Below are 15,125 nucleotides of genomic sequence, written 5' to 3'. Positions count from 1 at the left end.
CTAAGAAGAGCAGTAGCTTACAACAGTGATTCTTGAGGTATGGGTCCTGGACCAGCAGGATCAGCATATCACCTGGGAATTGTTAGAAATAAATTCTCAGGCCCCAGCCCAGGCCTACTGAATTTGAAACTCTGGGGGTGCAGCCCAGCCAACTTGTTTTGACAAGCCCTCCAGGTGATTCTGAAGCAAGCTCAATTTTGAGAACCACTGGCCAAATGCTATGGGCATTGTGGTGAACTGAGTGGTGGGGGAATAGGGGTGGCCAGAGTAGTGGGGGCTGGTGTGAGCATCTTCCTGAGACGTCCTCCTTAGCATTGTGCCTTCGATCTGGCTGGATATTTCTTGCGTCTCAGGAAGCAACACCTGGCTCTGTCCATGGTTTTTTTCGGGTCTCTTTTTAGGAGCAGGGGTGGAAGGGAACACACAGAAGACCTCTGACACTACATTGGGTCAAAGACTTTGTAACCAGCTCCCAGACTTCAGCACAGCTCACAGCAAACCCTTCATCCATGTCAAATAACTCTTTAACAAATGTTGGAATCTGACCGATAACGACCTCGTGCTTCCAAGGACCATTGGAAGCTCTCAAGATTGGAAGGGATGTAAAAGCTCATTTGGTCCAATGAATCATCTAGTGACTGAAATTTGTCAGCAGTCGTCTTGACTCTGCTTGTATACTTACAGAGGTGGGTGTCTCACTACCTTCTAATGAGCTGGCCCTTTTGCAGACAACTGAATTTTTAGAAAATCCTTGGTTATACCAAACCAAAATGGCTTCCTAACAGAATTCCCACTCTTTTAACATTGAATTTAGCTTCTGGCAGCATGTGGAACAGGCCCTTCTTCCCAGTGACTTAGAGATGATCTTTGTATTTTCCTGGACCTTCACTAGGCTAAGCAGCACCCCTGGCCCATCAAGTCCCTTAAATTACCTATCAGGGTTCTATAGGTTCGACCCTGTGTTTTTACAGCCATGACAATGAATCCCAACCTCCATCTTTCCAAGTCCCAGATCAAAGTAAGTGAAGAGAGTGGTGGGATTTGTCTACCACTCATTCAAAGCACCACCCTGCCCCAAACCCTCCTGCCCCTCTTCACCTTGTTGATGTCCAACAACTCCTCGGAGGATTTTGCCCTCAGGCACTGCAGCAGAGCTACGGAGTCTGATACATTGCAACCACATATACGTGCAATCACCTGCAACTATTTCCAGAGAAGGACTGAGTCAGAGCACAGCACTGAAAGCCGCCAAAAAAAAAAAGAAAAAAAAAAAAAAAAGAAAGAAAGAAAAAGAAAATTTGAAAGAATCCTTGATCCAGCCATAGGCTGGTTCTTTACATATGAAGGCTGCTGCCCCTTCCCGCTCCCACATATGTGTAACAGGAGGTACATATTAAGGATAGGCTGGCACTGGACCTCTTTGCTCTCCTGCCTGACCCTCCTTGCCATCTGTAGCAACTGCCAGAACTGAAGTAGTAGGTCAGCCTGTGGCTCTGGAATAAAGTCAAGCTTCCTGGTCATGGAGACACCAGTCCTAGGTTGTTGGCTCCATTAACACTGGGCCCCACTGAGCCCAGAAGCCCAACTCAGGAGCCCCAAGAGTGAGGAGCACCTTTGTAAGCATGACTTAACTGTCAGGTAAGGCATGGCTCTAGCTCAGTCTTAGCTTGTCAGCTCTGGTAAGCCCCAGCTTCACTGCAGGCTAGAATACTCCAAACATCTTTGCCTGTCTCCCACCAATTCCACTCATCCCCACCTCCTCTGAGATGTCCTTTCATGAACTCCTTCCTCTGATTTCCAGGCACCTCAAGGATTCCCACCTTCTTTTCCTAGCCTTTCCCTAAACACTGTCTTGCCTGGCCATTGAACTTTCCTTGGGAGCTTATCCCTTGAAGCTCTGGTCCTTAAGTGTCCGGGAGTCATGAATGCTCTGGGAATCCAATAAAAGCTACAAAGCATCTCCCTGTAAGAACTCACAAACCCACAGAATCCGCATACAACCGTAGGAACCCGAGGACCACGTCCCAGACTTTTCATGGACTCCAGGTTAAAAAGCCTTGTCATCAAAAGATGATGGTCTTCTCAAGTCAGTGTGGCCTGTCTCCATTTATAAACCCACAGGTCCTAACATAGCTGGGAAGACAAGGGATACTCAATATATGTGTACTAAATGAATTAGTATGTGTGCAAACCAGAAGATGATATATGGTATTCTCCAAATCAATATTCTCGTTGCATTGCAGGTATCTTCACAATATTATAGCTCTATGTCTCTGCTCTTGGTGTACACTGTTATTATCTATAAGGTGTTTAGGCACTTAAATGTCCCACTTAAATGTACAGTCCCCAGGAGATGGCTCCACAGCCCTGTGCTAATATTCATTGACTGAATCAGCTCATTTGTTAACTCATTCATTCAGCAAACATTGGCAGTCACCTACTAGACACTAGGCACTATGCTAGGACATGAAAGATCTAAAGACCTTGGTCTCCAGGTCCTCACTGTCTGGTAGAGCACTAAAACAAGATGACAGATGACAAAAGTCTGGGGTACATGTCTCACCGCCCCCTCACAGTCTCATGCCAGGTAACATGAATCGGTTACAGTGTTCTTTCCTATTGAACTGGAAACAGCCTCAGACTCTTTCTTAACATAGTGTTCTAGGTGGAATGGAGTATGTACAGGAGATGAGCTGCATATGACACAGGGGACTGAGTTATATATCTCAGGTGAAGGATAGTGAATAAGAGGTAAGAACTATCACACACTCATGTACACACACACACATATTCACGCTCACCAGCATATTTCATTTAACACCTACTTCTTATTGAACCAGGCCTTCCACAGAGCACTAAGATCCACCTTGGCCAGCACCGGATTCTTTGGCCTCAGGCAATGCAGCAGGGCCAGAGTCTGACACATTGCAATGGCTAAGCACATGGTCTATCGACACCTGACCACATTCTCCCCTGGCCAAGTAGAGGAAGCTAGCAAGGTGTTAACAATGTACCTACATCTTCATTCCTCTCATCATCGGGGGCCCGCAGGAAAGGGATGATGGCCACCCCACTCTCCATGATGGCTTTGTGGAATAAGCCACTGGCCATGGGGGACAGTACCTGGAAAGAGAACATAGGAGGCCAGGAAAAGTTATGCAGCGGACCCCACCCATCCACCACACACACCACCCATCCTTCCTTAAAGAAACCTTCCCAGGAAGTCTCCTTAAAAGCTCTCTGCTTATTTAAAAAAAAAAAAAAAAAAAAAAAAAAAAAAAGCCCTGGTTTGGGGATTCAAGGACTAGCCATGAAGTTTTGGGCAAGTTATTTAATTTCTTGAGCCCTAGGCTCCTCAGGAACTTTGAGGTCAAACATTCTAGTGTGTGAATACTAGCTCCTTTACTTCCTAGCTGGAGAACCTCAGGAAGGTTGCGCTCTATTTCTAAGCATCAATTTACTCCCTGTAAAACTGGAAAGTAAAAAGGAGCCCATGTCACAGAATTGTTGTGTAGAGCAGAAGTAACAAATATAGAAGGCTTTGTACAATGTCTGGTCAAATAGCACACACTCAGGCATTGGTGGCTGTTATCATACATGTAAAACTTGAGTTACTATAATTCATCTTATTGAGTTATTTTGAAGATATTAAAATATCTTATATATTGTCAAGTGCTATACAGCAGAAGCTCTCTTAACCCACTTCTGTGATTAATGGATTAGCTGAGGCCCAGGAGATGCCAACCATTCAGAGCCAGTGGGCTATTCTCTAGCCCACTACGTGTTTCTATTCCCACCAGTTTCTGGCCATGAGTCAGGTGCACTTGCTTTCAAACTTGTTTTGTCAGTTACACTTGCTATTGTGATGAGCTACTCAATGAAATATCATGGGAACCAATGAAGTATGCGTGTAAAAAGAAAAACAAAATTATGCTTGGGGAAAGAAACTTTTGATAAAAGCAAGTAGCTGAAAAATACGGTTGTATTAGGACACCTGGGTGGCTCAGTGGTTGAGCGTCTGCCTTTGGCTCAGGCTCCCAGGGTCCTAGGATCGAGTCTTGCATCAGGCTCTCCACAGAGCCTGCTTCTCCCTCTGCCTGTGTCTCTGCCTCTCTCTATGTCTCTCATGAATAAATAAATAAAATCGTTAAAAAGACAGCTGTATTAATTAATTTGGTGTGAACGAGGTAAGAATAAAATATGGGGGGGGGTGCAGCAGAGCATTCCATGAGTGCACCACATTCACAGACTACAATGCAGGCACCTTCAGTTCATGCTTGCTGTAAAGAAGCTAAAGCTGCTATTAGAGGACAATGAGTCGGGTGGGTGGTGTATGCCAGAGAGCCCACATTGGACCTCCAGGCCAACCCTCAAACCACTGAGGGAGAAATGTACACTTTATGTTGGAAGCTGAAATAAAATGTTAGATGTTTTAGCTGAATTTTTCTATTAAATAAGTAATTATCAGTCCTGATAATTAGATAACAGGGCTTCTACCCTAAAAATATAAGAGAGTTTTTCTGTTTTTCTTCAAATTATTACTTACTATGTGATCTTGGGCAGTTTATTTAAACTCTTCCCGATGATGGCTTTCGTCCCCGAAATGAGACTGAGCCCCTAACTCACAATGTGAGGCTTGCGGGAGATGTGTATACAAGTGTTTGTTCAACATGAAAACGCCAATCAGCTGCAAGTGATTCATGGTCCTCGTTTTTGTGAGCTCCCCCACTGAGGTTGGTTCAAGCCCCCAAAGAGAAGAACTCACAAGGCCGGAAACACTTATGGCTCCTGCTGACTCGCCAAAGATGGTCACAGAGTGTGGGTCCCCCCCGAAGAACTCGATATTCTCCTGGACCCAGGTTAAGGCAGCCAACTGGTCCAGGAAGGCCCAGTTCCCCGGAGCGTGCTGGTCCCCTGTGCTGGGGCAAGAGGCAGGATGAGAATACTCAATGGCCTTCTATCTGTTTCCCGAAGCTCGAGGAACTCGAGGGGGAGGACGTGCGTGGGTGTCAGGGCATCACCACTCCTGCTGGCGGTGAAGGGTGGAAGGTCGGAGGCACAGGGCATTGAGGAGAACTGGGCTTGTTTCTCATCCTCCTGGGATTTGTTTTTGTTTTTGTATGTGACAGTCTGATGAAAGTTACGTATCCCAGAAAAAGGCACAGTCTTGCACGTGCAATTTGAGGGTATTCAGAGGCTGCCCTGAATCCATGGATTCCAGAGAGTCAGTCTGCACCAAGGAGCAAGGCCTCCTGGGTCCAGAGGTTCCAGTGAATGACTCCGTGAGTAACAATGCTAATAACAGTGCAGTGCCAGCATCGTGCGTGACACTGTCCTAAAGACTTTAAGGTCAATGCTCCTGTGATCTTTCCAGCCTGTGAGGTAGGTGGTGCTGATTTTTCTCCTTTACTCCTCTGGGTCCTCTCTGCACCCTTTTCTGCCCTCTCCCAAAAGGCTGACACCTTTGAAGTGCATCACCCAGGCTTCCAGCCGTGGGCAGTCAGTGGGAGCCACTGGCCCAGGGCTTGGAGGGTGGGCTACTGAGAGACCAGGAAGTTTATTCCACTGCCCCAGGCACCCTCCCTGCTGGGAAGTGCCTTGGCAATGGCTTTGTTTCCCCTCCAAGAAATCTATGAGCATGCCCTAAGGATACTGCCCAACACACGGTCCTGTCACAGACAGGAAACTGAGGCACAGAGAAGTTAAACCTCTTGCCCAAGAGCTAAAAAGTTTCAGGGCTGGAAGTCAAACCCAACCAGTCTGGCCCCAGAGTCCAAGCCCCTAACCATGCCTGCAAGTAGTGGCCCCTGCAGAATAGCATCTTTCCCAGGTAGGCAGACATTAATGGGGAAAGTAAGACAAAATAAGTAAGAATCAAAGAAATATCCCATGTGGTGCACAGCATATGTGAGTAGCCCTGGGACCACATTCTACTCTGCTCCATCCACCCGCCCCACATGGCTCCTCAGGCTGCTTCCCTGCACCTGTCCACGATGCCTGCTTCTCTCCCAACTGCCTCATGTCTGCCCAGGAGCCACGGCCTGCCGATTCCACCTCCATCCCATTGTGGCTTTCACCTTGTTTCCTATTCCTCCATTTCTATTTATCCAGATTCACAATCTGATCACTTACGGTCTGGGTGACCTTGGGCAAGTCACTTAACCGGCTTCCCATCAATGTCTCATGTCTAAAACACGGCTGGTGCCTGCTTCGCATGTGGTTGTGAAGACTGACCGTGCAGGCACACCGTAAGGCTGTGTAGGTGTTAGGGATCGCTCTGGTTATTCAACTACCACCCTGCTTTATCCCCGTGGCCGGCATCAAGACTGTGCAGTAGCCTCCTGACCAGACTTCTCCGCTGCAGCCCGGGCAGCCCCAGTCCAGCCTCCAGCTGCTCTGGAGTGACCTTCCTGATACACTGCCCTGAGAAGGGCACCGCTTGGTCCCTCAGCCTCCATTCATGACCTGGCACTCAGGGCCTTTCCACACCCATCTCTTGCCATATCCTCACCTCCCTGCCTACTAGAACCTGTATTTTATGAACAGTTTTTGGAAACCTTTCTAGCAGACAAATCTTATGCAGAGTGCCAATGAACCGAGCAGCTGAAAGTGTAATCTCTCTATCTCCTCTCCACCCTCCCTACCTCCACTGAGGCCCCAGAGCCCCAGTCCAGTGCCACAGGCCCAAAGCACAGCTTGCAAGTGTTGTCCCAGGCCTGCCCACATGTAGATTCATTTCCTTCCAATGTCCTAGCTTTTGCTCTGGTGGCGCCTTTGCTAAGTATACTCTTCTCCAACCTCTCCTCTCAACCCCAACCTCGTTTTGGAGGTGCAATTAGAATGCCGCCATTCTCATGAAGCCTCCCTGATTGCTTACAGCTCCCTTCTCTGTGTGTACAGCCCCACTGCCTTGCACCCTCAGAGCATTAATCACATCCTGCCCAGTAGCATGGACACTTGTGTGCCTGTATTATCTCCCCCATAACACTGCTCCTCTTGGCTCACACTGCCCTGGGCCAGGGCTCAGGGTCTGCTATGTTCTAAGTAGGACAATAGAAGTTGTCAAGCTCTGCTCTGAGAGCTCTGGGAAGTTGCCTCCCCCACCCCACCCTCCCACCCCCGCTGTGTTTCCACTTTTCAACTGCAAGATGGGAATAACAACAATACGTTTCTTATAGGATTACTCTGGGGGCGGGTTGAAAATAACATATGGCAAGTGCACAGCACCATGCCTGGCTCCTAGTGAGTGCCTGTTCCATGTTGGATATTACCACAGAGAGGGAAGCCAGCACAATGGAGTGATTACTCTCAGGTGAGCATCCAAGAAGCCTTGACATGGGGCCCTATAACTGCTCACCCATCCTGCTCCCTCAGATTCCAGAGCACACCTCAGGGCTACATTTCTCCACCTCCCTGATGGTTGGGTGTGGCCATGTGACTGAGCTCTGCCAATGACATATGAATAAGAATGTTGAACACCACCTTCAGGCTGACCCAGAAAGACCTCCTTTTCATGATCTCTGTAGTTTGTCCATCTGCTGGCCAAATGCAGAGGGTTAGGTCCCTTAAGAGGGGCAGAGCCACAAGATGGAAAGAGCCCGGGTCCCTGATTGACCATGGAGAAAGATCTCTGTAAGTCAGGATCACTCAACTGGACCTTATTTGAGTGAGAAAGGGATTTTTGTTTTAAGCCACCAAGACTTAGGTATTTATCTGTTACAGCTGCAAAAATTACCTAACTCATTTGGGTCATATTTGTTCAATGTCACTGAAGGCTCATTCCTGCTTAGGCAGCTAGGCACTGAATCCCCTATGGCTGTTGCACAGCTGTGCCTTGAGGACTCAGAGTGTCAATCACTTGGGGACACTCACTTGAAGAAACCAAATATTCCTAGCCGGTACTGGGTTGTCACAATCAGCACATCCTCATAGGCAGCCAGGGCGGACCCATCGAAGATGGAGGCTGAGCCAGTCTCAAAGGCACCTCCAGGGAACCACACCATGACCTGCAGAGGGGAAAGGAACTTTCCAGTCAATGTGCCAGCCACTCACATCCCCTCCCCATGCATTCTGAGACCTTCTTTCTTGAGGGAAATATAAGTGTCTCACTTTCTTTACTAAGTAGTATCAGAGGTTTTGTCTTTTGAAGAAAGCCCAGGAATAGGCATATGGGGTCTGGCATCTGAGTGTCTGGGTTTGATTCCCAGCTCTGCCACTGGTGAGCTGTGTTGGGTAGATTACTTAACCTCTCTGAGGCTCGTTTTTCTCATCTGTAAGATGTGAAGAATGAAGGTATCATACTTATGGGTTAGCATGAGATTTAAAGAAGATCCCACATCTAAAGTTCTTAGAACAATTTCGAGTGCTCAGAAAGTATTAACTAAATATCACTGAACTTGTGACCCACAGGAAGTTGGAAATCATTGTAAGCCATGCAGGAGAGCGCTTTGGCTGTTTTAACTTAACTCTATCCCCTACCTACAGAGAGAAGAGAAGTGAGGAGAGATAAAAGGGAAGAGAAGTATGAAAACTTTACTATATTGATTAAAGAAATTGGGACTGGGGAACATAAAATACTCACATGGTACTATCAGGATTGATATACTTATTTAAAAATTCTTTCCATTCTCTCTTTTTTGAAAGATTTGTTTATTTTAGTGAGACAGAGTGTGTGTGGGTGGGGAGGGGCAGAGTGAGAGAGAGTCCTAAGTCTGAGCATGGAGCCCAATTTCACAGCCCTGAGATCATGACCTGAGCAGAAACCAGGAGTCTGATGCTTAACCCACTGTGCCACCCAAGGGTCCCTCTCTTCTCTTTTTTTAAGGCCATATTAGGGACTACAACACTTGGGGCAGGAAAAGAGGATAAAGCCACTGAGAAAAAAGAAGGACCAGACAAAGCACTGGACCTGCCACTTACTGTTGTGTACAATGTGAATGAGTCATGTAATCCCTGTGCCTCATCTTCTTAATCTGTACTTTGGGTCCAATAATCCTTACCCACCTGTGCCTGGCACATAGTCAGTGCTCAATATATATTGCTACGATCCAACAGTTTCCCATTGCAGTGGCACATGGGAAAGAGGATAACGGGAGGGTGTAGTTAAAAATTAGCACCTTTCCCATTTTCTTATACAGAGATATTTTACATTCTTTTTTTTTTTAATTTTTATTTATTTATGATAGTCACACAGAGAGAGAGAGAGGCAGAGACATAGGCAGAGGGAGAAGCTTGCTCCATGCACTGGGAGCCTGACGTGGGATTTGATCCCGGGTCTCCAGGATCGCGCCCTGGGCCAAAGGCAGGCGCCAAACCGCTGCGCCACCCAGGGATCCCCGATATTTTACATTCTTAAATGAAATACTGAATATTATTACCTGTCCTCATTGCCAACAGAAAAAAATGGAGGATGAAATTATCCTCTCTAGAAAAGGATTTCCCCAACAAACAAGCAAACAGAAAATCAGGGTCCTTTTAAGCAGTGTCTTTCTACAGGTTTACAGACCATTAAATAGTCAACAGAAGGGAAAAACAAAACAAAATAAAAATCAAAGGTCAAGTCACTGCCAACAAAAAAGCAATCAGGAAGGAAGATAAAGTGAATCTGTCATTAGCTAACTTTTTTGAAGAGTTATTGATGCGTCCCTTTTACCCAACAGGGTGTAGGTTTGATTCTAGACACGCAGCTACTCTGCCTGGGTCCCAGGGCAACAACCTGCAAGCTGGAGTCCCTGGCCTGGCAGGCAGCCTTACGGGGAGCTTGGAGCCGGTGTTCGCGTGGGCTGGTGCGTAGATGTTAAGGTACAGGCAGTCTTCGGACACTTCTAAATTGGGGTAATGCACCTTGAGAAAGTGTTGATCTGAGAGCAGCCACACTGAGTTCTGGAGGCACCTTGGAGGAAGGAAAATGAGATCTTCAGAGTTGCTGTCAGCAAAGTTGCCTGGGAGGGGCTGGGTCTTGTGATTGCAGGGAGGTCTGGTGGTCTCCTGTGTCTGAGCAGAGGAGGCATACGGGAGCTATTGGTACAAAGTCTAATCATCTCCCCAGCCCCTGCCATATGGCACGAAGAAACAAACTATAATCCTTTTGGATCTGGTTTTTGGGTAGGAAAGTACGTTGTGCAGAATAATTACACCATTAACTTCCAGCACCCGCTCATGCCTACAGCCACTACCCCAATCCAGACATACACATAAAGATTCAAAATGGCTCAGCAATTCCCCAAACTAGGGCACTCAAGACTCTGGGCTGCATATCAAGAGCTTTGTTCTAGCAGCTCTCTTTTCTGCCCCCCACAAGGACATTCCTGGGCCTTTCCACGAGGAGCCAGTGGAGGTAGATGTGCAGGGAGATTCCTGTATCCAAGGCTTTGCTCAAGCTCGTCCCTATGCCCAGACTGCTGTCTCCTCATATCTGTTTGCTCATGTTCTTCCCTTTCTTTCAGATCTACTCCAGGTCCCACCTCCTCCAAGAAGCCTCCTGAGATTTCTCCAGTTAGACTGCAGCTCTTTAGAAACACCTACATATTTTGTGTTCTTTCCTAGAAGTTCTCCTAGGCTTGTACATGAGTTACCATCTTCCCCAACTCAAATGTGAGCAACTAAAAGCTGTTTTAGTCACCTCGGTACCTCAGAGCCCTAGCACTGAGCCTGTGACACAATAAGATTGAGACTAACATATGTGATTCCTAACATACTAAGTGCTCAATTACTGTTATTTTTTTTAATAGAAGAGTTTACAGCTTACACAGTGGGAAACCATCAGTGCAAATCTACCCCCTGACAAGTGCTTATACCTTTTTGCCCCTATGTATGTAGTTTGTATGTAGTTATGCAAGCCTTCACTGCTTTCAGCAAAGCCCCCAAGGTTAGACTAGGTGGTTCCTTCTCAATAAGGTTGCCCTTGTCACTCTGTATCTTAATTTTTGTTATTATGTATGCCCCTGCAACCCCCACCAGCCTATAGGTTCCTTCAGGGCAGCTGTGACCAGCCCATTATGTGTCCCCCAGGGCCTCACAGAGAGGCAGTGACTGAGTTGGTTCTCCATGGAAACTAGTTGAATGAATGCATGAAGGAAGGAACAGAGGAGTTTCAGCCTAGTGTTCTTGCTCCCTGGGCCACAGGGGGTCTGCTTCTCTGGCTTAGGGAGCTTCCTGGCACCAGGGTACTCCTTCTGCCTGGGACCCCAAAGCTAAGAACCAAGAACCAGTGTGGCCCAACCTGAGGACTTCACAGAATCTGAGCATCAGAAGATTCTTGGGGATTTTCAAGTCTCACCTCCCAACCTACGTTCAAGTCCTCAACATGATTCATCCACCTCAGCTTGGAAATTTGCAGTGACTGGGAGCCCCTGACCCAGGACACATGGGAGGGTGGGGGTGACAAGGAAACACCTAGACAAAGATGCAGTCAGTCCATCTAACAGTTGTTCCCAAATCTGATGGGCCCTCAAATCCCTAGTCACCTTTCAGTGAACCCAGTTTCCTGGGCCCAGTTCTGGAGATTCTGACTCAGGAAGTCCAAGAAGGGAGCCCAAGGAATGTGCATGCTCTGAACACCACCACGGGGATCCCGCCTGTCAGCCAGCTGGGGAGCCATGCTATTACAGAAGCCTCGTCTACTTCCGCAGTCCTCTTCTTCCTCCTCCTTGGGGCCCCCACCTTGCCCAGGGAGCTGCATGACTTTGATTCCCCCTCAGTGCTCTGCCCCCACGCCCAGATCACATTGCACCATGGGACCGAACCTGCTCTTACAATTTAGGATAGGACGTGGCATCTCGTGAGTCATTCCAGAGCAATGCAGGCTTGGGTCTCTTAAATCGCAGGGGTCCTAGAGGGGGCGCAGCAAAGGGGATCCCGAGGAACACGTTCACAGGCATGGTGCTTCCCAGCACAGTGGCTTGCTTGCCCCGGACCCATCCCAGCCTGGTGCTCCTCACCGGTGCATCAGCAGCTGGCCCTGAGGGAACACACAGGGAGGAATCAGGGGCTGGCTAGGTAGAGAATTAGAATGAGCCCAACTAGGGGCTCCCCTCAGTGAGGGCACTCTTTCTTGGCCCAGAGGCTGGGCAATAGGAAGTATCTAGACTACCTGTCAAGGAATCCTTGCCCACTGCTTCCTTTAAGGTTGCCTTAGAAGCCACCCGCATCAGAGCACCGACTTAGTTTCTCCTAGGAGCATAGCATCAAGGCATAAAATCTTCCGTGGTCATCCTGGGGAACAATTAACTCCCCCCCACACACACACTCTGCAGCATGGATTTCCTTTACTCTAGAACTGATCGATGCCAGGCTCTGCAGATCCTAGGATCCCAGAGTCATCTGGCCTGGAGTCATTTTCACACCTACCAGCACATTTGCTGGCATGTCTGTGCATACCCTATACGACTATTAGCTTTTTAATTTTTCTTACAATAAAATTTAAATAAACTTTAAAAATCTTATCTAGAGGAATCCTTAGCAATAACATCTATGGAATTGTGCTTTTGAAGAGTTAGGTATATCTTTTTGAATACACATGAAAATATACATCAATGAAAATAAAAAGTTCTCATGTAGATCCCACCCGACATCAGCTCATCCACCTCTAGGGCTATGAGAATGACATTTTGGGAAACCGAGAGTGCAAGCTTCTCATTTTCAACATAGAATATGGAGTGTCGAGAAGGTCACTGCCCAGCTATTTACTTAGTAGGACTCAGCTGTCTTGGTGCTACCTGCTGTAATATCATTTTACTAGTGTAAGTCCTGTGCAGGAAGGCAGTAGTACAAAGCATGGGCTCCGTCCTATGCCCCTCCCCAGGGCTTGGGACAGAGGGCTCTCCAGGCTCTGACAAGGTGTGAGCAACCCACAGACAGAAGCGGGGTCTTGTGCTCTACCCACACCCACAAAGGAGACTCTGGAGGGTTGGCTTTCCGTAACACCAGGATATTGGTCAGGTGCCCTGAGGTTACTACGTGGCCTTTCACGAGCCTTCAGACCCCTGAGAAATATGTTTGCACTAATGGAAAATCCTTCAAGGTAAGGAAATCCCCCTACCCCATCTTCTGAGGGCCCTCCTCTCCCACTGGGTGTCTCACCCTCGGTGGCAGCTGCAAGGACCCAAACAGCCCAGATCAGAGTCTGGCCCAGATGCCCCCACTCCCCGCTCATCCGACTGGCCTGCCTGAACTCCCTGAACATCCACGGCCGCAGCTGGCCTCAGAGAGCTTCGGTCAGGAGCAAGAAAGGGCTTCCTGTTAGCAGACAAATGGTGAGCAGGCAGGCACAGGACACAGGGCTGGTGAAGAAAGGCATCGGACCAAGATTTTTGGAGGAATTGGCCAAGCAAGACTTTCCTGTTCTGATTTACATAAGGAGAAGCTGATGATTAACTTGTGGGCTGGGGAAGGATAATGTGGTAGGCTCTGGGCGTGCGGGCTGGAACAAATAGAAGGGACATTTGGGATCAGGTAAGTCAAAGACCTAAACTCCAATGCCTGGAGGGGCCAGGAAGGCAGCAAAGAAGCAGTGGATGAAGCTGGTTGGGAGAGCTCAACAGGCTGTGGTGGGGACTGTGGAACACAGGACAGCACACGCCCTGTTTTAAAGGGGCAATGACTTCTCAACTCCAGTACACATTTGCCTTATGACAATGTAGATACACCAAACAAGAAGTCAGTGATCTCTCTCCATTTTTATATGTGGCTTCAATTTTTAAAAATCATGATATGAGCCCAATGCACTATTTCCACTGGCTTGAGTTGTTTGCAGTTCTGATCTAGACCTAGCCCCCTCGTGTAAATATTAAGAGACAAGTCCAAAGAGGTGAAGTAACTATACACAGTTCTGTTGGAGCCTGTCCTTAGCACTCTGGTGGATCATAGAAGATCCACCACAGGACCCAGGAGCATCACCATCCTGCTTCCAGCAGGGTCCGCATCGCCCTGGGGGTAAGGGGTGAGGCTTTCCAAGTGCTTGGGGCCAGGTGGGTAGAATCAGAATTATCTGGGATACCTGAAATTGTCTCCTTCAGGTCTGTCTCCCTGGAGACATGGGGGCAGGACTTGAGCAACATCAATGGTGGGCTTGCAAAGCATCAATCTAATGCACAGGTTTCCCAAAGTAGTCACCACCTGAGAGAGGCAGGGTTGTCACGAGTAGGTATTATGTGCCTGCTGGATACAGAAGTCTGCACAACAGGTAGGGAAAGGCTTCCTAAAGGTCAGAGCAAGGGGATGCTGGATGTATTTTGCTAAAAGCAGGTGCTCTGTAAATCTCTGGATTAGAAGTCTTCCAGTAAATATCCTTCTCCCCAACTCCAGGGCCCTTTCTGATGTGTACCAACAATGCCAGGAATAATGGAAATAGGACTTGGGTGGAGTCCTTCCTGCAGGTTTGATTCTTAATTCAGCAAAAATCACTTCTGGTTCAAATGGAGCCTTGAAAACACCTTGAACTGCCCCCTGAAACCTAGTGAGCAGCTGTGGACAGCAGTCCCTAGGTATGACGATGAGGAGTAAGGGAGAAAGTGATTGCCTGTATCAGAAGTCTAGATGTTCAGACTGCCCACCTTTGAGGTGACCACGAATCCCAGGAGATGAATGGGGGATGGGGTGGGAATTTCTAAAATGTTTGCAGCATGCCCTGCAGACTTTCCTGGTATAGGTTAAATAATGAGCATACCAAAATCCCAATGCATGTGAATAGACATGTTGGGTTGCTGCTAGGTTCAAGTAGTTACTGCTTTTTCAACATCAAAGCCCTTAGCTTGGGTCTGGGTCATAGAGTAGGTGGTCAGTGGTGTTTGCTAGATTGGAATCTGACCCTTGCTTATTAAGACTCACCCATGGTTCTTTAAAAGGCCATCAAAACAAAGGCAACTTGTTTTCCTGCCTTTCCCAGCAGGCCATTCCTGGCATGGCTGCCCTAAGCAGCTGCATGCTCTTGCCCATGGCCTTGAGACCATGGATCTATCGAGATAGATCCAGGTTCTATCTCGATTCTTCCTCAGAATCAAGGGTGTCCCTGAACAAATCCTTTCTTTCCTCTGGGCCTCTGTTCCCATCTTCTGATGATACCTGTGCAGACATTTTAAGATTATAAATTCCAGAGACCCAAGCATGAATGAAGTTTCCAGAACTGC

At 47.8% G+C, this 15,125-nt stretch overlaps 1 protein-coding gene across 1 annotated transcript in view; it reads right to left on the bottom strand.

The window, feature by feature from the left end:
- Window positions 1–13,153, bottom strand: part of CES5A (carboxylesterase 5A) — a 29,189-nt gene extending 16,036 nt beyond the window's left edge. The window contains 7 exon segments of the mRNA NM_001003969.1: window positions 1,099–1,203; window positions 3,019–3,123; window positions 4,766–4,919; window positions 7,873–8,006; window positions 9,754–9,892; window positions 11,755–11,959; window positions 13,081–13,153. Of these exon segments, the coding sequence (NP_001003969.1) occupies window positions 1,099–1,203; window positions 3,019–3,123; window positions 4,766–4,919; window positions 7,873–8,006; window positions 9,754–9,892; window positions 11,755–11,959; window positions 13,081–13,153 (915 nt within the window).
- Between the last annotated feature and the right edge of the window lie 1,972 nt (window positions 13,154–15,125).

Source organism: Canis lupus, chromosome 2 (genome assembly GCF_011100685.1).
Source record: "Canis lupus familiaris isolate Mischka breed German Shepherd chromosome 2, alternate assembly UU_Cfam_GSD_1.0, whole genome shotgun sequence".
Lineage (NCBI taxonomy): Eukaryota > Metazoa > Chordata > Mammalia > Carnivora > Canidae > Canis > Canis lupus.
This window is presented reverse-complemented; position numbering and strand designations above follow the sequence as displayed.